General features: G+C 43.4%; 1 protein-coding gene across 1 annotated transcript in view; it reads right to left on the reverse strand.

Annotated features, from left to right (window-relative positions):
• Positions 1-10007, reverse strand: part of HTR7 (5-hydroxytryptamine receptor 7) — a 98961-nt gene extending 88954 nt beyond the window's left edge. The window contains exon 1 of the mRNA XM_068961731.1: positions 9463-10007. Coding sequence (XP_068817832.1) covers positions 9463-10007 — 545 coding nt within the window. The remainder of the gene's footprint in view (positions 1-9462) is intronic.
• Positions 10008-25702: the final 15695 nt, after the last annotated feature.

Consider the following 25702-nt stretch of genomic DNA (forward strand, 5'->3'; position numbering starts at 1 on the left):
CCCAGGGATCGAACCCAGGTCTCCAGCATTGCAGGCGCATTCATCTGAGCCACCAGGGAAACCCAAAAATACTGGAGTGGGTAGCCTATCCCTTCTCCAGGGGAACTGCCTGACCCAAGAATCAAATGGGGGTCTCCTGCATTGCAGGCAGATTCTTTACCAGCTGAGCTACCACCTGGCCATAAAACAGAATAAAATAATGCCATCTGCAGCAAGATGGATGGGTCTGGAGATTACCATACCAAGTGAAGTAAGTCAGAAAGAGAAAGACACACACCATAAGATATTACTTATATGTGGAATCTAAAATAAGACACAAATTAATTTATCTATGCACAGAAACAGGCTCACAACAGACTTGGGGTTGCCAAGGGGGAGGGAGAGTTGGGGAGGGATGGAGTGGGAGTCTGGGATAAGCAGATGCAAACTAATATACATAGAATGGATAAACAAGGGGCTACTGCACAGCGCAGGGAACTATATCCAATATTCTAAGATAAGACAGAATGGAAAAGAATTTTTAAAGACAGTAGTCATTATTCCCAAAGGAGAATGACACAGTGACACCTTACACTGATGCTTTAGGAAGAACATTTGTGTGAAGGATCCACACATGGGATAAGAAACGGGCACTAAGATTTAGAAGCTGTGATAGACAACATAACAATATCTGTTCAACCACTAGCAAGAAGTCAGGGACATGCAATCAGTAGAGTCCATAACCCTTCAGGGCCCCCGCTACCCTCCCTGTACAGTTCTCCTTCTTCTCAAGCGTGGCCCTGGGTGTCCCTCTAGCCGCTGTACTCACTATCCAGTCGACAAGATGGAGGGAAAAAAAAAAAAAACAGAAAGAAAAGGATTCTGTCAACCCTTAAAGAATATATACATGCTGAAAATTAATTTTAGAGATGATCAAGGATGACTTCTTTCAAAGGGAAAGGGGATCCAGAGAAGCCAGAAGGCAGCCTGCACTGCTGACTGCAGCAGAATTAAAGCCAAGAGCAGAGCTCAGATCGCTGAGGCGAATGAGTCACGGCGCCTGGCGAGGGAGCAAGGCTTCAGCCAGACACCAGGCAGAATTCAAGACTATGGCTCTTGCAAATTAGCCAGAGGAGTTCCTGTAACTGCGGACAATCCAAAGACGAGCCCTGCCCTCACACATGAGGCCGAAAACCACCAGATGCTGACTGCGTTAAAACAGTAACTGCATCTGCCCAGATGAACCATACATCTGATGTGAATCCTAAACACCGCACAAGACGTCATCAAATAAATACTTCTGTTCCTTTAAAATATAGATGTAGGAAGTTGCCTAAAATATACATGGATATTTTCATAGTAACTTTTAGAGAACCCTCAAGATGCCTTGCCCATATACACCTCTACAGGCAAGAGATAAAACATTGCTGCTGCTGCTGCTGCTGCTGCTGCTGCTGCTAGGTCGCTTCAGTCATGTCCGACTCTGTGCGACCTCATAGACAGCAGCCTACCAGGCTCCTCTGTCCTTGGGATTCCCCAGGCAAGAACACTGGAGTGGGTTGCCATTTCCTTCTCCAATGCATGAAAGTGAAAAGTGAAAGTAAAGTCGCTTAGTGGTGTCCGACTCTTCATGACCCCGTGGACTGCAGCCCACCAGGCTCCTCCATCCTTGGGAGTTTCCAGGCAAGAGCACTGGAGTGGGGTGCCATTGCCTTCTCCGAGATAAAACATTCAGTTCAGTCCCTCAGTCATGTCCGACTCTTTGCGACCCCATGAATCGCAGCACGCCAGGCCTCCCTGTCTATCACCAACTCCCGGAGTTCACTCAGATTCACGTTCATCGAGTCAGTGATGCCATCCAGCCATCTCATCCTCTGTTGTCCCCTTCTCCTCCTGCCCCCAATCCCTCCCAGCATCAAAGTCAAGCATGCCCCTCTGATCATCATGTTTCTTCCCACCTAGAAGTAATTAATTACTACCCTTGTTCTCATGATGTATATTTCCTTCTTTTTCTTTATATTTCCATTTCTATGTATCTCCAAACAATGTTGCTTGTTTCTACTTTCACATGAATGGAATTACATCATAGGTGTTCTTTTTACTCTGTTTCTTCTGCTCAGCCTCATGGTTGTGGTTTCAAAGCATTATATTCATGGGTGAAAGGCCACAATGTCTAAAATTTGAGTTAAAATACTGTGAGGAAGGGGTTGCAAAGTAAACATTAAATACTTTGTGATGGATAGATTAGGCTCTTTATACTACTCTTAGCTCTAACATTTTAAGTTTCAAAATTTCTATAATAAAAATTCGCTTAAATTACTTTGTGAGATTCCTTTTACTACAGCAATTTTCATTGCTGTATAGCAACAGTTTGCTAAGTAAGGTCTCAAAATCAAGAGCATCCGAATCATTTGAGAATTTGTTTGAAACGCAAATCACTGGGTTCCACCCCAGACTTACTGAATCAGAAGCTCTTGGAATGGGCCCCAGTAACCTGTGTGTTAATAAACCCTCCAGATAGTTCTGATGACACACAAATTTGATAATCATTACTGAATAGTATTCTATTATGTAAATGCTCCACAGCTTATCCATTCTACTATTGATACATTTATATATGAATACATTTCAAATTTGGGGGTTTCAACTTTGTGCATATTATAAGTAGTTTGTACAAGACTTTTGGTGACAAGAGTCTCCCTGACATATACCTACTGCTACAATAACAGAATCGTAAGGTATACATATTAATATTACCTGATAATGCCAACTATTTTCAAAGTAGTTCACCAATTCACAGTCCCACTAGTAATGTACGAAGGTTCCCTCTGCTCTACATACTTGCCAATATTTGGTATTTTTCAGATATTTTCATTGCTGCCATTTTAGAGGGTTAAGCACATTTAAGCTTCCAAATTGGGATCAAAAAACAAGTATTAGGGAATAGAACTCCAGACATGAAATCACAGTATTGCAACTATATTTGTTGGTGGATCTGCATGGAATAAGCCTGACACAGAAAGAATTTGGCATGATAGAGAAACTGAAAAAGGCCAATATTATTATACTATGAAAAGCAAGGTAAAATACAGTACAAAATGTTGTTGGAGGTAAGAAAGGAACAAATCAGGGACCCTGTAAGCATGCTAAAGACTTTGAATTATATTCCTAGTGGAATCAAAAGCCAATGAAGGTTTTTAAGCAGGAAACTTACATGGCTATATTTCTACATCTGTATATTTTAAATCTTTCAGGCACACATCCAATTCTCCCTATAATGGAGTTGCTTAACGCTTCAGACTATGCTTCTGCTAAAAACAACTAGAATCGCTGGAGAAAGCACAAATATATACACACACCTGTTTAAAGGCATAGCAGAGTTTTTGAGACAACCAGTAATTGAGGGGACAAATCCTAGCGATAAGGGAACCACAAAGAGATGAGCCAAAATTCTGCAGTCATTCTTTCCCTTGGGACATTTGCCTAAAGCAGGGGAGGGGTAAAGGGCTGAGGATCCAGGCAAACAGCCTCAACACAGTTGCTATTAAGAGGCTAAAATACCAGAAGATATTTCAGCAGTCTCTTGAGGAAAGAAAGACAAAACCTAAGAGACCTGAGATGCCAAGATCCAAATAAAAAAGAAGCAGAAAACTAAGCCCAGCACTTGGCTGGTATTCCCCTCTAGACATCTGCTCAGCTCTAAAGCTGTGCAGGGCAGGAGGCTAAGAAGCCAAGGAGAAGGCTCCCCAAAACACTTTCAGCGAGAATCTTGATAGTCTCGCACTGCTGAGGAGAGAAAAGACTTCTGGACTAGCCAGGGGGAGAAGTCACTGAGAACACCCTATGCTCTTAGCTGCAGTTCCAAGAAGGCTACAAACTAGAAAGAGGCATCGGCAAGTGGCACACACAGCTTTATCAAAACTAAAACAATGCCTATGGTCAGCTAAGTCCCTAGCTGGATTATAATAATCAGTCCCCCAATGTGCATGCCTGGAAGTTTTTTCTCTGGAGATAAAATCACATATAACATTCATAATTTTCCATACAAAATGCTGAGTATACAATCAAAGTTAATTAAACATGCCAAGACACAAAGCACAAACCCAGAGGGGAATAAAACACAGATCACTGACAAAGAAACCACAGTGATTCAGGTATTAGAGTTAGTAGGAAAAGAGTCTAACTATGATTAATATATTCAGATATATAATAAGAAGGTGGGAAAATTCATAAAAGGCGATGAATTTCATCATAGAGTTAGAATCAATAAACAGAATCAAATGCAAAAACTAGGATCAAAAATAATTTCTAGTACTGTAAAATTAAAACTACTGAGCAACATATTAGACATAGCAGAAGAGATGATTAATAAATAAGAAGGTAGGTCAAAATTCTTCAAAGCTGAAGCACAAAGAAAAGCTAAAATGGAAAAGAAAGAAGAGTGTAAGATACATGTGTGATAAAGGAAAAAGACCTAAATTATGTAAGTTTGAAGACACAGAAGAAGAGAGAAAGAAGGGGCAACAAAAGTATTTAAAGAGATACAACCAAGTTAGAGATAGCAATGCACAAACACAAAAGTTACTAAGGACCTCATCAGGGTGGACAGTAAATATACAACAGAAACTAATCAATAATGCCAAACCTAGGGACAGCATAAAAAGGTGGATAAAAACTAAAGGCAAAAAGAAAATCCTAAAAGTAACCAGAGGTTAAAAAAAAACACACAATAGCTTCAAAAAAGTATTAATAATGTTGGTTAATGACTGACTTTTCAACAGAAAGGATGGAAGCCTAAAGACAATGGAATAAGACTTTTAAAGTGCTGGGAAAAAACCTTCAATATGTTAATAGAATGACATACTTAGAGAAAATCTCATTCAAAATGACAGTAAAATAAAGATACTTTCAGATAAGTAGAAACTGAGAGGCTCTGTCAGCAGTAAACCCTCACTTTGAAAAAATGCTAATAAAAGTCTAATGGGCATAAGAAAATGATCCCAGATGAAGGCATGGTCATGTAGGAAAAAAAATAAAGAGCAATATGTAAGAATGAATAGTGATTGTTTAAAGTAACAACAAAAATTCTAATACATTTTTAAAATGTGTATTGTAGATTAAAATGCATCTATAAAATGAAAGATGTGAGAGGGTATATAAAATCAAAATGCAATAAAGTATCTTATTATCCAGTATTACATTTACCCAAAAGAAACAAAAATATGTACACAAAAATGATTTATACGTTATATATTTATAGAAGCACTGTTAGTGAAAGGTTTCCCAGGTGGTGCTAGTGGTAAATAATCCACTTCCCAATGCAGGAGATGCAAGAGACAGGGATTCGATCTGTGCGTTGGGAATGATCCCTGGAGTAGGAAATGGCAACCCAGTCCAGTAATCTTGCCTGGAAAATTCCATGGACAGAGGAGCCTGAAAGGCTACAGTCCATGGGGCCGTAAAGATTCAGACACGGCTGAGCACGCAGACACTTACCTAATTCCTAGTATCCATGGTTAGTGACAGGCAGAAACTGAAAACAACTCAAATGTGCATCTACAGGTGAACTGATAATCAGATTAAATGGAATACCACTCAGGAAAAAAAGGAACAAAATACTGACACACTAAAAACCATTGATGAATCACATATACAGGTTTAGAGTGAGCAAAAGATGCCAGGTTTAGAAGTATACAGTATACTACTCCATTTTGTGAGCTTTTGACCAAGAGAAACTAGTTTATGATGCTAACAATCGGGATAACTGTTATCTTTGGAAGTAATATAAACTGGGAACAAGTAAGAAGGGGCCTCTGGCTGGTTAGTAATGTTCCACTTCTTGATCCAGTTACATTCACGGATTCACTTCACAGAAAGGGATCAAGCTTCACATTTAGGATTGTTCATTTTTCTATACGTATTTCCAAAAAAAACAGAAAGTTATACACAGGATAACAAGACTATATCAACCACTACAATATAGCTTGCCCAGTATCATTAATACACGTTACTCCCTAATTACCCCCACCCAACTAGAGATAACTACTCTGATAAGTTTGGTGCTCACCATTCTTCTGCACTATCTTATATTTTGATTCCTTATATATAAGTTCACCTAAATAATATATAGAATTGTTTTGCATGTTTTTGAACTTTATATAAAAGATAATTTTATTTCTGTTTTTAAAAGATCATTCTAAAGATGGCACAAGGAAACTTCCTAGTATGACAAAATATTCTATATATTATTTGGAGTGTTGGTTAAATGTGTAAAAACATTTGTCAAAGCACATCAAAATGTACATTTAATATCTGTGCATTTCACTACAGGTAAATGTTACCTCACTTAAAACCACTGTTTAAAAAACAAATCATTCTAGCATTTTCATAGGCAATGGATGAGAAGTGAAATCAGGAAGGCCAGTTAAAATATTACAGTAGACCTGGTGAGGACCAGACTCATCTCTCTGAGAAGTAAGGAACTGAAGTCAGGTTGTGGTCATAGTTCTTTGAACAGCTTAACTGTGAAGTGAAGGGCTTCCCAGGTGGCTCAGACGGTAAAGACCCTGCCTGCAAGGCAGGAGACCCGGATTCAATCCCTGGGTAGGGAAGATCCCCTGGCGAAGGGAATGGCAGCCCACTCCAATATTCTTGCCTGAAGAATCCCATGGAGAAGGAGGAGTCTGGTGGGCTACAGTCCATGGGGTCACAAAGAATCAGAGACAACTTAGCAATAACCCCTCCCCTTCCCACTGTGAAGTGAAGCAGAGACTGGAGGGAGGGATGAGGCCAAAGAGAAGTTCTCAAAAACAGAAGGTTAAGCCTGACCCTATTGAGAGGCAACACGGAAGACAAAGGAGAGATGAGGGGTTACGGACTGAGTCCTCCAGAAGGTGAGAGGGGGTGGGATGGTCTGGTCTCTGCTGGGACAATGCCTTCTTGCTTTTAACTAGAAGGAAGTAAAGGTACAGGTCAGGAAAAATTGTTTGGTGATAGAAAGACAAAGGAGTTTCCATTCAATGGCTGCTACTTCTTCAATGATCATGGGTCATTACCTATAAAGGGTGGAGACTGGAGTGTTGAAGCTTATGAAAAGGGGCATGAAATTCCATTGGAAAAGGCTGGGAAAGTATCCCAACATGGTGGGGAAAGGTTAAGAAAAAAATCTAAGGTTCTATTTTGCAAGGTTAAATGTCCAACAGGTATCCAAATCAAAAACAGGAATATTATTATTCATCTTTGCTTATGCTTCATGAAGCACAGTGTAACAAATATTAGGTACATGAAAGAATGAATGAATGAAGATTAAATCTTTTCATATTTTCTTAGTACCTTTTTATATTGTAGCCCATATTCTACAAGGGAACTGAAGAAAAAATAGAAATAATGTACCTTATCAATCAATCACTATCAAATGCATTTTCCTTTTCCTCAGTTTTAGTTCTGTTTGTTCTTGGAAGAAAAACAATCTGTGTCTTCCAATGTTACAAACTCTTCATTTTATCAAAAAATGACATGTTCATCCTCTAAAACAACTGTTCAGCAGAATTCATCAATGGGGCAATTTTCATTAAAAAAAAAAAAAAACCTAACAGATAAACTCTGCATCCCTATATTAACACAACTTGTGACATTCATAAGAATATATATAGTTGAAGAAGAAATTAGAAGCTCTTGCCAAGAAGGATTAACCTGTCTCTGTACTGGAGATGTTCCTGCTGCTGCTAAGTTGCACATGCATCATGAGTAAAGAAAGCCTTTAGCTTGCATACAGGAATCTCAGGGTGACCCCAGGAAACAATAAGCACATAGTGCTATTTGTTTATCATTTGTCAATTGTGAAATTAAAAAAAAGATTATAAATGCATTACTTGCAGTCGAAATTATTTTTATTACATTAAGCTCCATTGAAAAGGGCTCCATTCATACAAGAAGCACAGTTTTGGCTGGATGAACAGTCAGATTTTTACACTTATAATTCAAGCATATACTTACTACGTATATTGAGTGCACTCTCCTAGTTCCTGTTACCACAGTCAGACTATAAATGTGTATTTGTGGTCATGCTTAACTACAGTAATTCAGAACTTCAACTGTCAAGTTTGGAGCTAATATTCTCACGTAGGCAGTTCATGTTCTACTCTTAAAAATAATTCCTTATTTGCTATCAGAAACTCCTAATATCATACACAAAATAGCAGGATCAATTTTTTTTAATAATCTCTATCTTTAACTAAATGCACTTTTTTCCCTGAAAAATATCCTCTTCGTTCAGTAACTATAAACCCTGGTGAAGCAGTAAAAGAGCAGAACATATTAAATATATACAAAACACACAGAGAAAACAGCCGTGTTTACAGCGAGGAAAAGAAGGAAAATCTCAGTTTTGTGCTATCCTTTGAGACTTTTTTTTAAATGTGGAGGCACCAATTATTTCTCCTTTGCTGGAAGGTCTACACATTTAAAGGTTCCGTAGGTCCACTAAGAAAATAAGCAACTGTTTCTCTGTATCATTAAACACAACAGGATACCAGTCCTGTGCCAATTTTAAAACACTAACAAAATTCTGTGAATATTAGGATTTAACATTTCAGTTTCAAGAGAAGCAAAGAGCTATTTTGTCTCCAAAGAGCATTAGACCCATACTCCAAATTGTCAATTGCACAGTATCTCTAGCACTGAAGGCTAGCTCCATTGCAGAATCTTACAATGCTAGAGTCTGAAGAAAACTTGCAGGTCTCCTATGCCTTTCTCCTACTCCAATCTGACACCCAAGACAGGGATTTTTTCCTCAGCATCCCTGACAGATGGTCAGTCTCTGTTTCAATTACTCCAGTGGGGGAGTTCTCAAGAGAAGATTCCCAAGGGATATGATGAAATGCTAGAATCAACCATTCAGACAGGGAGTACAGCTCCAATAAGCCTGTAGATACAGACAGCGTTGCCAGACACCAAAACCAGACTTCCAAAAGAAAGTGATTCAGAATCAGCAACGTTAAGACATGTAGACTCCCCAATCCTGGGACCACCCTAGGTCTTTTTATTGGCCTGGGACGTAGCGTCTACAATCTGGGAAGCAAGGTGGCTTTTCTCCTGCTGGTTTCTTAAGGAACTGATTCTTTCAGGCTCACAGCAAGGGTTTGTTAGGCTCAGAGAGGATCAAATTTCTTCCTTCTGAAAACCAAGCCAAGGGACCCCCTGGTGGAATTGCTAATGCTTAAAATACTCCTAACTTTGGTCTTAAAATTCTCACTGCAATAAACCAGGGCATTTCAAGCTTTTCTTTTAAAGGTATATACAGGCTAAGCTGTAACTGAAGTAGTTTGGTTGGTGTAGGGTTGACGTGTGGGGGTTGATGGTTTAAGCGCAGCCCTTCATCCCGCCGTGAAGTCCGGTTTATCTGACCGGGAAAGGCGAGCGCGCGGGGCTAAGCTGACAGCACACCCCCTGCCGGACCCCGTCACAGGGCTGCCCGGCCCTTACCTGTCGATGCTGATCACGCACAGGGTCATGATCGAGGCCGTGCAGCACATGACGTCCATGGCGATAAAGACGTTACAGAAGAAATGACCAAAGATCCACTCGCCCCCAATAAGGTCTGTGACGCTGACGAAGGGCATGACCGCCACGGCCACCGAAAGGTCGGCCAGCGCCAGGGACACGATCAGGTAGTTGGAGGGCTGCCGGAGCTTTTTGACGAAGCACACCGAAATCACCACCAGGCAGTTGCCGGCGATCGTCAGCAGCGTGATGAGCGTCAGGATGGAGCCGATCACAACTTTCTCGGCTCGGCCGTAGTTGATCTGCTCCCAACAGCCGGAGGTATTGTCCCGCGGCGCGTCCCGGGTGGGCCCGGGGCTAGCCGTCACCTCCACGACCCCGTGCAGCAGGTGCGGCGCCCAGGAGCCCGCGACAGGGCCGGCGCCGTCGGGGCTCAGGTCGGGCAGCCCGCGCCCCACCTCCGGCAGGAAGAAAGAGCGGAGGTGCCCGTAGAGGTCCGGGCGGCCGCTGCTATTAACGTCCATCATCGTGCCGCTGTGCGCCGCTGCCCATGGAGCCGGCGCCCCCGCCAAGCGCTGCGGCTGCCGGCCCGGGGGCTTCACCTCGCCGGTTCCGCTCCGCTCGGCCCAGCCATGAGGCCCGCGCTGACCGCCGGGGGGCGCCCCGGCTCGGCCTCGCGGCTCCGCACGTCCCGGTCCCGCAGCCGCAGCGGACAACACGGGAGCGCGGCCGCCCCGGGGACTACTTGCAGCACGCGTCTCCAGCACCCGACGGATGCCTGGGACGCGCGGGTTCGCAAGCCGGCGGGCCAGGCTCGGCCGGCCACACCGCAGTCCGCAGCCCGCAGCCGCCGCGCCGCTCGGCCGAGAGCGCCCGGGAGGCAGCGGCAGAAGTTGCGGAGTGCGCCCCGCCCCTCGCGCCCGCCGCCGCCGCCGCCGCCGCCGCCGCCGCTCCCCTGCGGCAGCCACGCCGCGTCCCCGTCGCCGCCGCCGCGTCCGGCCGCTGACCGCGCGCCCCGGGATCCCGGACGGGCTTCCCCGGCTGGGCAGGGGCCGCCGCCTCTCCCGCGCCTCCCCTCACCCACTGGGCGGCGGGGAGGTGCTCCTGGCGCCTCCCGGGATCCCGAGCCGCCTCGCCCGGGGGATCTTTCTTTCCGCTGGAGGCTCACAAGCCCTCCGACAGACCCGAATCCCCTTGCAGTAGTAAAGATAGTTTGGTGCGGGAGGACTAGGGAGCCAGCGGATGTCCGGACTCATTGCAAAATGAAGAATCTGGGGAGGAATTTTTTTTTTTTTATCTTAATTTTTAAAAAGACCAAAAAAAAAAAAAAAACCCTTTCTGAGCACTATACCAAGCAACAGATAATTTCCAGTTCTTATTTTGACCACTGATGGGAGAAAGCGAAGATGAAAAAAGAGAAGCAGCTAGATGGGGCGGGGGTGAGAGCTCAGATGGAGAAAAGGGAAAGCGAGGGACGTCTTAGGGTCCTGGCACCTAGGAGGAGCTAGGGGCTCTGGAGAAGGCTCTGGAAAAGGGCCTTCAAAGAGCTTTAAAAAACCCATTGTGACAACCCCGCCCCCCCCCCCAGGCGTCTAGAAACCGGCCTTTCCCCTCTGAATATAGCTGCTGCTGCTGCTGCTGCTGCGAAGTCCGACTCTGTGCGACCCCATAAGACCGCAGCCTACCAGGCTCCCCCGTCGCTGGGATTCTCCAGGCAAGAACATTGAAGTGGGTTGCCATTTCCTTCTCCAATGCATTACAGTGAAAAGTGAAAGTGAAGTCACTTAGTCGTGTCCGACTCTTCGTGACCCCATGGATTGCACCCTTCCAGGCTCCTCCGCCCATGGGATTTTCCAGGCAAGAGTACTGGAGTGGGGTGCCATTGCCTTCTCCATCTGAATATAGACCTTGGCTGCATTCAGACTTCATAGCCTATGTTCAGACTTCAGAGCCTAATATATTGAAGTATTTACAGCCTAATATATTGAAATGAGGGCTAATTCTCCATGGCGTTCTGGAAATCTTGCACATATGAAACGACCGCTTATAATGTTCTGCAGAAGAATCCTGGAGATGTATGTTGATTTAATCCCTATTGCCTAAAATCCCCTTGGTATTGAAACCCAGTCAGGGTGGAGCTGGTTTTTTTATTTGTGAGACTTATTTCATTCCATTTTGTTCAAATATTTTATCGGAAGCTAGCAGTGATTTCTTTAAAGACCCTTAAAAATAAGCAAATCTGTTTTCTAGTTAGGCCCTACTCCTACTGCTAAGTCACTTCAGTTGTGTCCGACTCTGTGTGACCCCATAGACGGCAGCCCACCAGGCTCCCCGGTCCCTGGGATTCTCCAGGCAAGAACACTGGAGTGGGTTGCCATTTCCTTCTCCAGTGCATGAAAGTGAAAAGTGAAAGGGAAGTCGTTCAGTCATATCCAACTCCTTGCAACACCATGGACCGCAGCCCACCAGGCTCCTCTGTCCATGGGATTCTCCAGGCAAGAGTACTGGAGTGGGGTGCCATCGCCTTCTCCAGTTAGGCCCTAGTGTATCATAAATAAGAAGAAAGGGAACAGAAACCTCAAAAGGTATTGATGTGAGTGCTGGGTTGGGTAACACTTCATTCTTCAAGGTTTTTCATTTGTCCTGTTTTTCCAGATAAGGAAACAGTTGCTATTTCAGTCAGCTGGTAATAGGTTTCCAACCCAGGTTATTCTGATTACTATGTTCATATTCTTCCTTCTAAACATTCGCAAAAATATTTTTAAGTGGAAAAAACTAAATCCCTAAATCTTGGGCCAATATTGACAGCTCTTTCACTACTGTGAATGTGTCAGGGGGCTCTCCTCTGTTTGGGGTAGGTGGATCAGTATATTCACAGGAAGAGTGGAAGGTAACATATAGACCACAGAGCAGCTCTGTCTCATAGTTAAGAGAATGGGTGAAGAAGTGTCTTCAACCTTACGTAAATTAGTATTAAACGTAATTTCAGACAAAAGAAAAGTAGTCTGCAGTTGGAAGGCAGCTGAAAAATCATTCTCTTCAATGCAGAGAGGGAAGTAGAGACTGGGACAAGTGACTTGTCCAAGATCATTCGTGACTACAATGAAACGGATCAGGTTTTTGGTTTTGTGGTTTAGAATTGTCTCAAGGCCTCATAAAAATTCCTTAATGTAGTAAATTTCACACGATGTTCTCAGCTTTTCTCATTTTGACTTTAACTCATTTTAACTCATTTTGGCTTTTCTTACTTTTTCCTTCTTAGGAACTCTAATCAGGGTCACCTTACTTTCTATCTTGGCTCTCTTAAGTAATAGTCTACATTAATTAATAATACAAAGAATCTGAAAAGCAATATTCTAGATTTGAATCTACAGTCGGTATAATTTGCCACCTATACTCTGGCCAGCCCTTACCCAGCCCACTTAGGTTTCATAGCAGCTTCTGATGTTTTTTGCTTTTGTTTTTTTCATTGTAGACGTATAAATGCACCAAATAATCGGTAAAATAGTACTTTCAAATTTACTTCCTCTTCCACTTTCAATATAGCATTAGTTCCAAACTCCCCTTTTTATAGAGAAGTCACCTCTATTATATTATCCCTGGTGATGGCTGAGTGTATTTCCTAAGAGTTGCTAGGTTTCTAATTTATAAGCTGTCACAATGCATAAACACAGTTATTGAAAATCTCAGCCTCTGCAGCATTGATTATGTTGAGTTTGAATTTCATCTATCATTGTATCATTCCAAAATCCAGACAGAGCAACCTGGAATTCTTTCAGTTTGCCTCTAACCTTGACTAACAAATAACCATATCTTAATAAAAATGCTAAAATCTCATTTATTCTTTTCCATAGTTTTCTCACAAAAAATGCTAAAGATACAGCTTCACAAAATGTTCATTAAAATACCTAACACTCACCTAAATGGGTTCTTTTGCCCTTGGTTTCCTGGGGTTTAAAAATCCATATCAGGGTGTTGCTGCCTTTCCTTTCCTCCTGCCAGCCTACTCTGGCTGTTATTTTAGAGATAATAAGAGAAGTGTTGGCATTTAAATCAAATCATGTCTTTAGTTTTTATCCCTTGTATTTCTTGCATTAAAAAAATTTAACTCTGCTAACTTTAAAAAGTACCAGTCCTTGTCTAGACTCTCATCTCCTATAACAGCATTTTCCTAAAATTGTCAATGAGGGCACCTGAAACGACAGCTTTCTGAGGCTTCCAACTGGCAATCTCCTGCTCTCAAAACTGCTCTGGGGGAGGACAGAAGAGCAGCCGCATCCTACAATAGGAATTATCATCTTTTTATAAGCTCTTCTTCCTGTAGGTACTCATCTGGCTCATCTAAATGCGTGTGCTTAATCACATCTTTGCAGACCCACACATATCCATCTGGAGAACATAAGCTTAGGAGAGTTTATTTTCCCATAACCCAGCATACTCTGATAGTCTAGATTTACTTTAAGAAACACAAGTACAAATAAGGCTTTCTGTGCCATAGGATTCATTGGCAACATACTAGTTGTTAAGCATACTAACGTCATGGTGACTGAGGCTCCAGTAATTTCCAATGCCCGATGCAGCTGTCTTCCTACAGGGTTACTCTTGCACATCCCCAAAGCTTCTCAGCTGCTTACTTGTACATCCAACTGGCTTATTCAGCTGAACTAATTGTCTGGGTGTTGTTCCCAGAATTAGACAAGAGAAGGCTAGGAAAACAATGCTTAGATGGGTATTGTGCTAAGATTAGTATATATAAATAATCAAATCCTACCCTGTGGACCAGTCAGGCTGTAAAGCAGTAGCACAGAGAAAGAACATACATCCTAGCAACGTCAACACAGATATTGGGAGGCCCAGTTGGAATAGAAGCAGTTAGTCTGGTACATAAGAGTGTCCTCTTCTCTGTGACAGGCCCCCTCACCGGGACTAGTCTCATCCTTTCTAAGTGCTGAAGCCTCTTATGGCACTTTTTTTTCACATCTTTATTATAGCACTTACTGCTGCATTATGCTTTTATGTTTAGGTGACTGGATTTTCTGTCCAAGTGAGAACACCCCAAAGATAAAGATATTTCCTTATTCCCTCCACACACTAGGTGCTCAATAAATGGCTGTCAAATAAATTGAGTGTAGAAAAATGCCTATAACCAAGCGTCGTTCATGATTTAAAAATCATTCTGCAGCTTAAAAGTGAATGGTGAGTTTTGTTTTGATTCAGATGTATGTCTTTTAATTGTGATACTTTCATTTGCATTTTCACTTAATTCTGACTTTTAAAAAATGTATTTTTTTCCCATCGGTTCCTTTCGTTTAGAAAATTTTCATTCTCTTTACAAAGCAAATGCAACCTTTAAAATTTTTCTTCAAAAACAACAAAAAAAAATATGAAGAGAAAATCAGAGAACAGATAAATCCAAAAATGCTCATTTATTTTCCTAATTACTCAACTTTTTCTTACCGGGACCATCTCGAACTATAAGTGGTACGTGCACACCCTCTAGTGGTGAGTTCATTCCTCATACAAATTCCACACAGAACTTCAATGGAAAGCGTCAGCTTCCACGGTCCAAACCTGAAGGATTAATGAAAAGCAAAATTAAGTTCCTTAACTTAAAGAAAAACAGATAATATGAATATTCACTCATTGATTGAGTCAACATTTATCGACTGTCTAATCCCAGATATTGTTTTAGGAGTTCTTTTTTAAAAAGGACACAGTACGCTGGAGATCCTGTTGGACATCCAGGTAGAGATATCAGATAGTCAGATACAAGTTCAGGAGATAATTTCTCAAGAAGAAGAGGAGATAGAGAAGAAGCCTGATGAATTTACCCTAGGATGGATGCTCCAACATCCTGAGGTCAGGGAGAGGATGAAGGACCAACAAAACCTGAGGAGAGACCCTTGAGTTAGGAGGTAAACCACAAGAGACTGGATGCTCCAAGTCAGAGGAAGAAGATGTGTCAAGGAAAATAAACTGATGAACTGGACAGAATGCCAAGTAAGGAAAGAACTAGTCCAGTGGAATAGCCGGAATAAAAGTGGAGTAGAATGGGTTCATCATGAGAAGGGAGAAAATGGCAACTGGGAGGGTGGACAACTTTTGTAGTACTTTCATTCAAAAGAGTAACAGGGAATTGGGCAGAAGCTAGAGGAACATGTGATATTTAAAGAAAATCAGAAAAAAAAATAGGAAAGTCCTTCTTTTAAAAATTGATAGGACGCACCTTATTCCACATTTTCTAATCTGTATAATTTTAGCAATCCTTCTATAGTCTTCAAAATAATATGTGAAATGAAAATTTCCATCATGTTCATGTCTCCATTTCTAGTCAAAATTATCCTTGATCCATTCTTTCAGTCATTCAATAAACATGTACCAACTATATATTGTGTTCAGTGCTAAGGATGAATAATTAAGACAAATTCTCCATTCTGCAGGTGTTCACTACCTGGTGAAAGAGACAGACTAGACACAGTGCAGTATGAAAAGCCTCATAGGTAGGAAACAAAGATGGAGCCCAGAGGAAAAGAGCTGTTCTTGGGGGGGACCAAAGAATTCACAGAGCTAACATTTCAGTTCAAGCAGAAGTTTCATCAATAGACTGAAGGACAGGGGGGTGCAATGCTGACAGGTGTTCATAACTATATGGAAGACTTGCCCATAATATGTCATGTAAAATGCATTGGAAACAGCAAGGGTAGACTTGTTGGGAGGCAATCATAAAAAATCATGTGTGTCCAAACAATCAGTGCTGGAGAAGGTGTGGCAAGAAAGGAACCTTTATATGCTGTTGGTTCAAATGTAAATTGGTACAGCCACTATGGAGAACAGTATGGAGGTTCCTTAAAAATCTAAAAAAAAAAATACGAGCAACTCCTACAGCTCAACTCCAGAAAAATAAATGACCCAATCAAAAAATGGGCCAAAGAACTAAATAGACATTTCTCCAAAGAAGACGTACAGATGGCTAACAAACACATGAAAAGATGCTCAACATCACTCATTATCAGAGAAATGCAAATCAAAACCACAATGAGGTAACATTTCACGCCAGTCAGAATGGCTGCGATCCAAAAATCTACAAGCAATAAATGCTGGAGAGGGTGTGGAGAAAAGGGAACCTTCTTACACTGTTGGTGGGAATGCAAACTAGTACAGCCACTATGGAGAACAGTGTGGAGATTCCTTAAAAAATTGGAAATAGAACTGCCTTATGACCCAGCAATCCCACTGCTGGGCATACACACTGAGGAAACCAGAATTGAAAGAGCCACATGTACCCCAATGTTCATCACAGACTGTTTACAATAGCCAGGACATGGAAACAATATAGATGTCCATCAGCAGATGAATGGATAAGAAAGCTGTGGTACATATACACAATGGAGTATTACTCAGCCATTAAAAAGAATACATTTGAATCAGTTCTAATGAGGGGGATGAAACTTGAGCCGATTATACAGAGTGAAGTAAGCCAGAAAGAAAAACCCCAGTACAGTATACTAATGCATATATATGGAATTTAGAAAGATGGTAACGATAACCCTGTATGCGAGATAGCAAAAGAGACACAGATGTATAGAACAGTCTTTTGGACTCTGTGGGAGAGGGCGAGGGTGGGATGATTTGGGGGAATGGCATTGAAACATGTATAATATCATATACGAAACAAATCGCCAGTCCAGGTTCAATGCCTGATACTGGATGCTTGGGGCTGGTGCACTGAGACGACCCAGAGGGATGGTACAGGGAGGGAGGAGGGAAGGGGGTTCAGGATGGGGAACACGTGTATACCTGTGGCAAATTCATGTTGATGTATGGCAAACCAATACAATATTATAAAGTAATTATGGGACTTCCCTGCTGGTCCTGTGATTAAGACTCTCAGCTCCCAGTGCAGGGGGCCCAGGTTTGATCCCTCGTCAGGGAACTAGATCCCACATGCTGCAACTAAGACCTAGTGCAGCCAAATAAATGAGTAAATATTAAAAAAATAATAAAGTAATTAGCCTCCAGTTAAAATAAATAAATTTAAACTTAAAAAAATAAATAAATAAAAAGTGTTCATCAGATGAAAACAAGGTCCTCCTGTACAGAACAGGAAACTACATTCACTATCTTGTGAAAAGAATATGAAAAAGAATGCATGTATATAAAACTGAATCACTTTATTACACAGCAGAAATTAACACAACGTTGTAAATCAACCATACTTGAATAAAATAATTTGAAAAAATAACAAAGGGTTCAGCAAACATTTTCCATAATTTATGTCAGATAGTAAATATTTTGGGTTTTCTGGGCCAAGATGCAGAATTGAGGCTATTATGTAAGTGTTTAAATAGCAAAACTTTCTTTTGTAATTTAAAATTACATTAGTGACATTAATTGAAGAGGACAAATTAAGAAGTATTAGCATAAAGTTTCAAGGTTTAAATCAGAGCACCCTTTTTGGATCAGTCTTCAGCTCCACAATTTAGTGCTGCACTATGAGATTAGACCATAATTTTCATATTTGGAAACCAATTTCTAAGCCAAAAATGAGCTTAATTATTCCTAGTCAGATGAGTTTCCCCAAAACAAAATTTTGCTATACATAAATCAGTTTATATGATTTTTCAAATGGTGGGGAGAAAGAGTATTTAAAGGGGTCATAGCATGGACCAAAAGAACCACATCTGGCCCAGCCTCCACTGGTAAACCAAGATGGAGATTTTTTTTCCTTGACAGCATCAGTAAAGTAAATTTCTTTCCGCAGTTCAAAATTTCCTCAGCATCCACTATATGCGCTGCAGCTTTCTGGAACACAGATTGTGTGGGTTATAGTCAATTACCATGGCTATTACTTGTGTAGTTTTTAAGTTTAAAGCTCAAAGTGGTTCTGATCTACAGGACAATAAATTGGCTAAAATTCTGGCTTGACGAAATCTGGTCACATTGCGCTTATGTTTCATGAGTCTGATGTTAACACTGAGCCCTGCAGGAGTCCCACCTGTAGTCATGGTTACCAATTCTGACACATCTACTTTAAAATGGTCAAAATTTCTCTCCATACACAAAAATAAGCCACTTCCTAATGATGTGCCTTGTTTGGGCAGCATTTTCAAAAGATATTTGGTCATATCTAAATTCTCAAACCGCACCAATAGCTTTTATATATCTACTTACTTATCAGCTATAATAGAATATGCCAGAAATAACCTAGCTTTTTCTTGCAATTTACCCTAAAAGTTCTAAGCTATATTTGCAACATACTGAAAATAGACTTTTAGTTGTATTGTTTGTGAATACTAGTTTCTGTTTAGGACCTGCTCTTTCTTGTGCCTTCAATAAATATTCTTTGCAAACTAGTCTTCAGTTTTAAAAAAAAAAAAAAATGTAGTTGCCTGAGCAGTTTTTCTTCACTTATGGATGATTTCAAGGCATCATTCCTACAATGATTCTATCAACTTGACTGGGCCACTGGGTGCCCAGATCAGTGTCAAACATTCTGGCTGTGTGTTTGAGTTTTTTCTGAATGAGATTAGCACTTGAATCAGTAGATAGAGTAAAACAGATTAACCTCCATAATGTAGGTGGACTTCATTCCAGTCTGTTGAAGACCTGAATTGAACAATAGGACTGACGCTTCTAAGGGCTTCCCTGGTAGATCAGCGGTAAAGAATCCACCCGCAATGCAGGAGACACGGAAGACACGGGTTCAATCCCTGGATTGGGAAGCTCTTCAGGAGACGGGAATGGCGACCCCCTCTAGTATTCTTGCTGGGAATATCTCATGGACGGACAGAAGAGGCTGGTGGGGTATAGTCTAAGGAGTCACAAAGAGCTGGACACGACTGGAGAGAATGAAGACACACTGTATGCTTTACCAGGGTCCCTAGGAAAAGTTGGGCAGGTGGTTCACTGAGCAAACTTACCACCCATGTGGTGAATAGGGGCAAATGTGAATCTGCCTGGAGGAAGGGCATCTTTTTCTGATCTGCACAGGAGCACCAGCAAGTACTCCATCATTGGGAACAAAGAGAGGGGGTTCTATTTGAGTTACTAGTGTACCCTACCAGTCTACCATATGCATGCTGCTGCTGCTGCTAAGTCACTTCAGTCGTGCCCAACTCTGTGTGACCCCATAGAGTGCAGCCCACCAGGCTCCCTGTCCCTGGGATTCTCCAGGCAAGAACACTGGAGTGGGTTGCCATTTCCTTCTCCAGTGCATGAAAGTGAAAAGTGAAAGTGAAGTCGCTCAGTTGTGTCCGACTCTTAGCGACACCATGGACTGCAGCCCACCAGGCTCCTCCATCCATGGGATTTTCCAGGCAAGAGTACTGCAGTGGGGTGCCATTGCATAGTTCAGTTAATTTCTGTATTTAGGTAATTGAATACCTCCAGTAGTGCTACAGGGCTTCCCTGATCGCTCAGTTGGTATAGAATCCACCTGCAGTGCAGGAGACCCTGGTTCAATTCCTGGGTCAGAAAGATCCTCTGGAGAAGGGATAGGCTACCCACTCCAGTATTCTTGGGCTTCCCTTGTGGCTCAGCTGGTAAAGAATCTGCCTGCAGTGCAGGAGACCTGGATTCAATCCCTGGGTTGGGAAGATCCCCTGGAGAAGGGAAAGGCTACCCACTCCAGTATTCTGGCCTGGAGAATTCCTTGAACTATACAGTCCACGGGGTCTCGAAGAGTTGGACACGACTGAGTGACTTTCACCTTCATCAGTGCTACAATTGGGTTGATGTGGCTATGAAGATAAACACAAAGCCATGGGTTGCTTTATTAAATTTGCAACTTTTGACTCAGTACCGCCTACTGTATGCCAGTTCTGGATACACCTCAGACCTCTGTGTCTTGTTCCTCAATTTCATGGGTCAAAATTTAATTCAAGCATCACCTTCTCTAGTAAACTGTATGTCCTCTCCAAATCTCTCAAACCTCCCCCTCAGTCTGGAAGAGAAGACTCTGCCAGATGTTCTGAACACACCTGTGCAAGTCATGTTGTAGTATTGCTTTCTTGCCTTGCCCAACCTCACCCTAAGCTGACAGAGGACAGGGTGGGTGGAGGAGTGTTTCTGAGCGCAGTCAGGAAGGGGGAGCCAAGTGAGAAGAGTACAAGGGCAAAGACCAACAGGGCATGCACTGACATTGAGGGGCCAGCCCAAGAAAGAGAGGTCTGCAGGGAGACCCAGATGGGCTGGAAGGTTGCTTTGGCTGCTAAAGCCAGTTCTCTCTCTCACAGCTGCCTAAGGAAGAGGAAATAACTGAAGAGTCATCCTTTTTCAGTTCAGGACTCCTCCTTGATATGATAGGAATAACAATACCTGGCTGGTTGCGAGGATTAAATCAAACTGTAGATAGGAAAAACGTAATCATATAGTACTATTATTTTCCAGTCCGAAGTTTCCAAGGTCTTCTATCCTTTTTGCTGTAGCTACACCAACCCACCTCACCCCAGGCCAAATTCTGGCCCGCTCTTCTCTGCTCCCCTTCCAATGCCATCTTCTCTTTTTCTTCTTCCCATTCCTCCTCCCCTCTTCCACCTCCTTCCTCCCCGGCCCTCTCCCTCCCTACTTCTTCTTTCCTCTCTCTCCAGCCCTCCACTTTCCCCTTCCTTCTTCTTCTCTCCTCCCCTTCCCTTCCCATCCTCCAGCTCTCCTTCTGCGTGCTTTGCCCAGGAGACAGTACACCAAGCTTTGCCTGGGAGACAGTACGCCAAAGCCCAGGATGAAGATGCTGGGATCCACATGTAGGTCTACCATGATTAACTAAGTCTTAGATGACTCAGACATAAAATGTAGATGTTACTAAAAAGCAGGACCTAACTCATAGCTGTTTTTAAAATTAAATAAGATATATAGGTAATTACTTAGCAAATAGGCTTGCCCTCAGTAAAGTGATCAATGATTGTCATCTGCTCATTTTCCTTCTTGCCCTTTTTTTCTTCCTTGTTATCTAAGCCCAGGGTGAAGATGAAGAATGAATTCTAAAGGGTACAGTTCACAGCAACAGCACCATGACTTTCAGAGAGAGAAGTTCTCTGTTGTCTAATGCTGGCATCAAATAATGAGTCATCTTATTCACCTTCACCACACATTGGTCACATTTCTGACCAATCTAGATTTTGTGGTCATAGTATTACCAAAACGTAAGTTCATGTGCCTGACACACAGTGAGGCCAAACAATATCAGAATGTCATAGTTTGAAACAGAGAAATTTTATTACAGGGCCATGCAAGCAGATGGGAGGCTCAAGCCTTTAAAACCCCAAATTCCCTGAAACCTTTCGGCAAAGCCCTTTTCTAGGAAAGGTGAAGGAGAGGTGTAGTTAGTCATTGCAAACTTCTTGGGTCAGATCCTTTGTTTTTGAGGTCAGGTCATGGCCAGGTAACAATGTTTCTGTAAATCTCCACCAAAGGAATGTTACTCTGTGTTCTGACAAGAAAGGGCAAGGTCTCAAGGCACAACTTTTTCCCTCTGAGGTCAAGGTCCTGGCTAAGAGGAGGTAGAGCTCAGCTGGCAGCTCCCTCAGAGCCAGCTCCCTGCCTAGCTGTCACTGCTGAGGGAGCCAGATGCCCAGGACCCAACTGGCCCTCAGGTTCCTCAGGTTACATAAATGGGAGGGAAGAGAAGGTCACGCAGACTGCAATCCAGGCAGATGGTCAGTAACTGCTATCAGGTCACCGAGATGTGCTTGGGGGCGAGGTTCACTGCTGCCTCACAGCCTGGGCAAGGCCAGTGGGTGGCCATGATAAGGGTTCTGGAGTCCTACAGGACAGAACCCCCAGTCTGTTCACTGGGCTCCCCAGCTTACTCACTGGCCCGGGACCAGGTGAGCTGGAGGAGCCTGGGGAGAAGGCAGGGAATCCACCTCTTACCTGATTTTCCACCTGAAAACCACCACTCTGCCTGACTGGAGTTGGCTGAATGAGCCCACTAAGGGGCACTCCTTGATAGCTGGTTGCTGTGGGTGGGGCCCACTGCCGTGCTGACCAATGGCTGAGCAGGACCCCTAATGGTCCTGTGGTAAACTTTCCCTGGTAACAGGGTGCAGGGATAATGCCACACAGCAATGGCGGTGTGCCAAGGGCTGCACTCAGCTGCACTCTATTACAGTAGTGTGATAGAGTATGACTGAGTGCAGCCCTTAGCACTTGGGCCGTTGCTGTGTGCCATTAACCCCCTACCCTGTTATCAGGGAAAGGTTACCAGAGGACCATTAGGGGTCCTGCTCAGCCATTGGTCAGCACTGCAGTGGGCCCCGCCCACAAGCAGCCGTCAGAGTGACCCTTAGCGAGTCCCTTCAGCCAACTCCAGTCAGGCAGAGTGGTGGCTGTCAGGCAGAGAGAAAGATAAGAGGTGGATCCCAGCTTTTTTCCCAGGGCCCTCAAACTCACTTCCTGGCCCGAGGCCTGGTGAACTGGAGGGGCCCAGGAAACAGGCATGGGGCAGTGTCCTGGAGGGCTCCAGAGCCTGTCCCAAGGCCAACCACTGGCCAGACCCAGGCCTTAAGTGGCAGTGAACTGCTCCCTCACCCCAGCTCTGTGACCTAATAGCAGCCTTCTGCATAAGATCCAGTCTGGCGGACCTGGCCCCTGCCGTTTGGGTGGCCTGAGGAGCGAGGGTCGGGTGAGTCCTGGGCACCTGGCTCCCTCAACGATGACAGCTAGACAGCATCTGGGAACCTGGCTCTGAAGACGCTTCCAGCTGAGCTCTGCTTCCTCTTAGCCAGGACCTGAACCTCAGAGGGTGAAAGTTGTGGGTTGGGACCTTGCCCTTTCTTGTCAGGACGGAGAATAACATTCATTTTGTGGAAGTTTACAGGAACATCATTACCTCACCATGATCTGACCTCAAGAACAAAGGATCTGACCCCAAGAAGTTTGCAACAGCTAACTACGCGCCTCCCTCACCTTTCCTAGAAAAGGGCTTTGCTGAAAACTTTTGGGTTGCTGGTGGTTTTTAAGCATGAGCCACCCATCTCAGATGGCCCTTGATAAAGACTTCTCTGTTCTAAACTCCAACATTTTGGTATTGTTTAGCCTCACTGTGTATCAGGCTCAGGGACTTGAGTTTCTGCAACAACTGGTGAAGATCCTGTAAAATTAACACCAGATATTCTGATGAAAAGCAAAGGGTTTGCTTTAGATGACTTCATTCTCTTTGCAGAAGTAAATTTTTATTCTTATTTGGGATATATCAGGAGAAGGCAATGGTACCCCACTCCAGTATTCTTGCCTGGAAAATCCCATGGACAGAGGAGCCTGGTAGGCTGCAGTCCATGGGGTCGCTAAGAGTCCGACATGACTAAGCGACTTCACTTTCACTTTTCTCTTTCATGCATTGGAGAAGAAAATGGCAACCCACTCCAGTATTCTTACCTGGAGAATCCTAGGGATGGGGGAGCCTGGTGGGCTGCCGTCTATGGGGTCGCACAGAGTCGGACACGACTAAAGCGACTTAGCAGCAGCAGCAGGGTATATCAAGTGTTGGGAAAGCAAAAGATTTCTTCTTCTCCAAACTTAGCCGAAAGGAGAATTGCTTGCTGCTACATGCAATTCTAGGGACAGGATTGAAGGCAAAAGGAGAAGAGGGCAGCAGAGGACGAGATGGTTAGATAGCATCAGTCACTCAGTGAACATGAATTTGAGTCTGCCAGCAGTGCAGGAAACTTGGGTTCCATCCTTGAGTCAGAAAGATCCCCTGGAGGAGGAAATGGCAACCCACTCCAGTATTCTTGCCTGGAGAATTCCATGGACAGAGGAGCCTGGTGGGCTACAGTCCATGGAGTCGCAAAGAGTCAGACAGGATTGGGCAATTTATACTTTCACTTTCAAGAGATAGTGAAGGACAGGGGATCCTGGTGTGCTGCAGTCCATGGTGTGGCAAAGAATCAGACATGACTTAGGGACTGAACAACGATAACATGGGGCAGATACCTCTTAAAATTCCCTTCTGAGACCAAGGGGAAAAGTCATGAGAGGAATACAAGTCAAGATGTGGCCTCAGGCTAGAGATTGTCTGTGTACTCTCTGTGGTAAATTAGCACAGAAATTGGAACTGTTTAGAAACTTTCATACCCATTAGGCCTTATCTGGATACCCAAGTCCCTAGTTATTGGACTCTTCTTATTCAGTCGAGCACAGAGCAATTCATTTGTTAGACCAAACTTTTGAGGCCAGATTTGTCTATTGGTCATGCACGAGGAAACAGGAATGGGTCCTGGAACAATTGGGTGGGTGGGTGGGGAGGGCAGTGACCAGACCCTTCATCACAGATCCTTTCGAAAAAGCACTGATGTTAACTATTGTTGTTGTTGTTGAGTTGTTAAGCCATGTCCAACTCTTTGTGACCCCATGGACTACAGCAGACCAGGCTTCTCTGTCCTCCAGTGTCTTCCAGCGTTTGCTCAAATTCATGCCCATTGAGTCGGTGGATGCCATCCAACCACATGATGTCATCTGATGTCAACTATAGTTTCACAGTTTTATGTTCTCGGATCATTGATCAATATTTAAGAAGAGTTCACTTACACGAAGTTCAAAAATGTGGAAATATCAATTGTGTGGAATCTGATTGTACATTTCTTATTTCAATTACACCCTCTCTTGTCTAACCAGTTTTTGGCTAAACCAGCGATGGAGCTAACCTCTCTTCCTAGAGAACCCTGCCATCTGGTGGCTGAGGATATTGAGTACTAGGAAGTAGCGCGCTGTGAACCCCCAGTTCAGACAGAGGAAAAAGACCTTTCCCCCTGGCAATCCGCTTTTAGGTCAGTTTCCCCATTTTCCGTTAAGTCCATTTTAAACAACGGAATGGCCTTTAACGGGGGAAAAAAGAACAAGTTCCCTACTACTTTTAAAGCATTTCCAGCCCTTAGCAAAAGGACTTGGTTCCAGTAGGCGCTCAATTAATGGTGTATATGTCCATTTTAAAAGAATCATTTTCTACATTATTATTTCCAAGGATGAAGGGTGAGAGGTGTGAACCCCCACCCCCCAACCCCAGGAGAAACCAGACATTCTCATTTGGAAGAAGACGAAGGGCTGAAGCGAGGCTGCTAATCTCCACATGCTAACTTCTGCTGGTACTCGAAGGCGAGAACGGAGCCGGAGACCCGCACACTGCGGAAGGGCGGGGCTGAGCGAGCCGGTGAACTGCAGTTCCCGGCATGCCCGAGGAGGCGGGGCCCAGAGGCCGCGCCGGCGCCGGGGCTCACGTGGCTTCAGC

The sequence above is a fragment of the Capricornis sumatraensis genome, chromosome 23 (assembly GCF_032405125.1).
Source record: "Capricornis sumatraensis isolate serow.1 chromosome 23, serow.2, whole genome shotgun sequence".
Taxonomy (NCBI): Eukaryota; Metazoa; Chordata; class Mammalia; order Artiodactyla; family Bovidae; genus Capricornis; species Capricornis sumatraensis.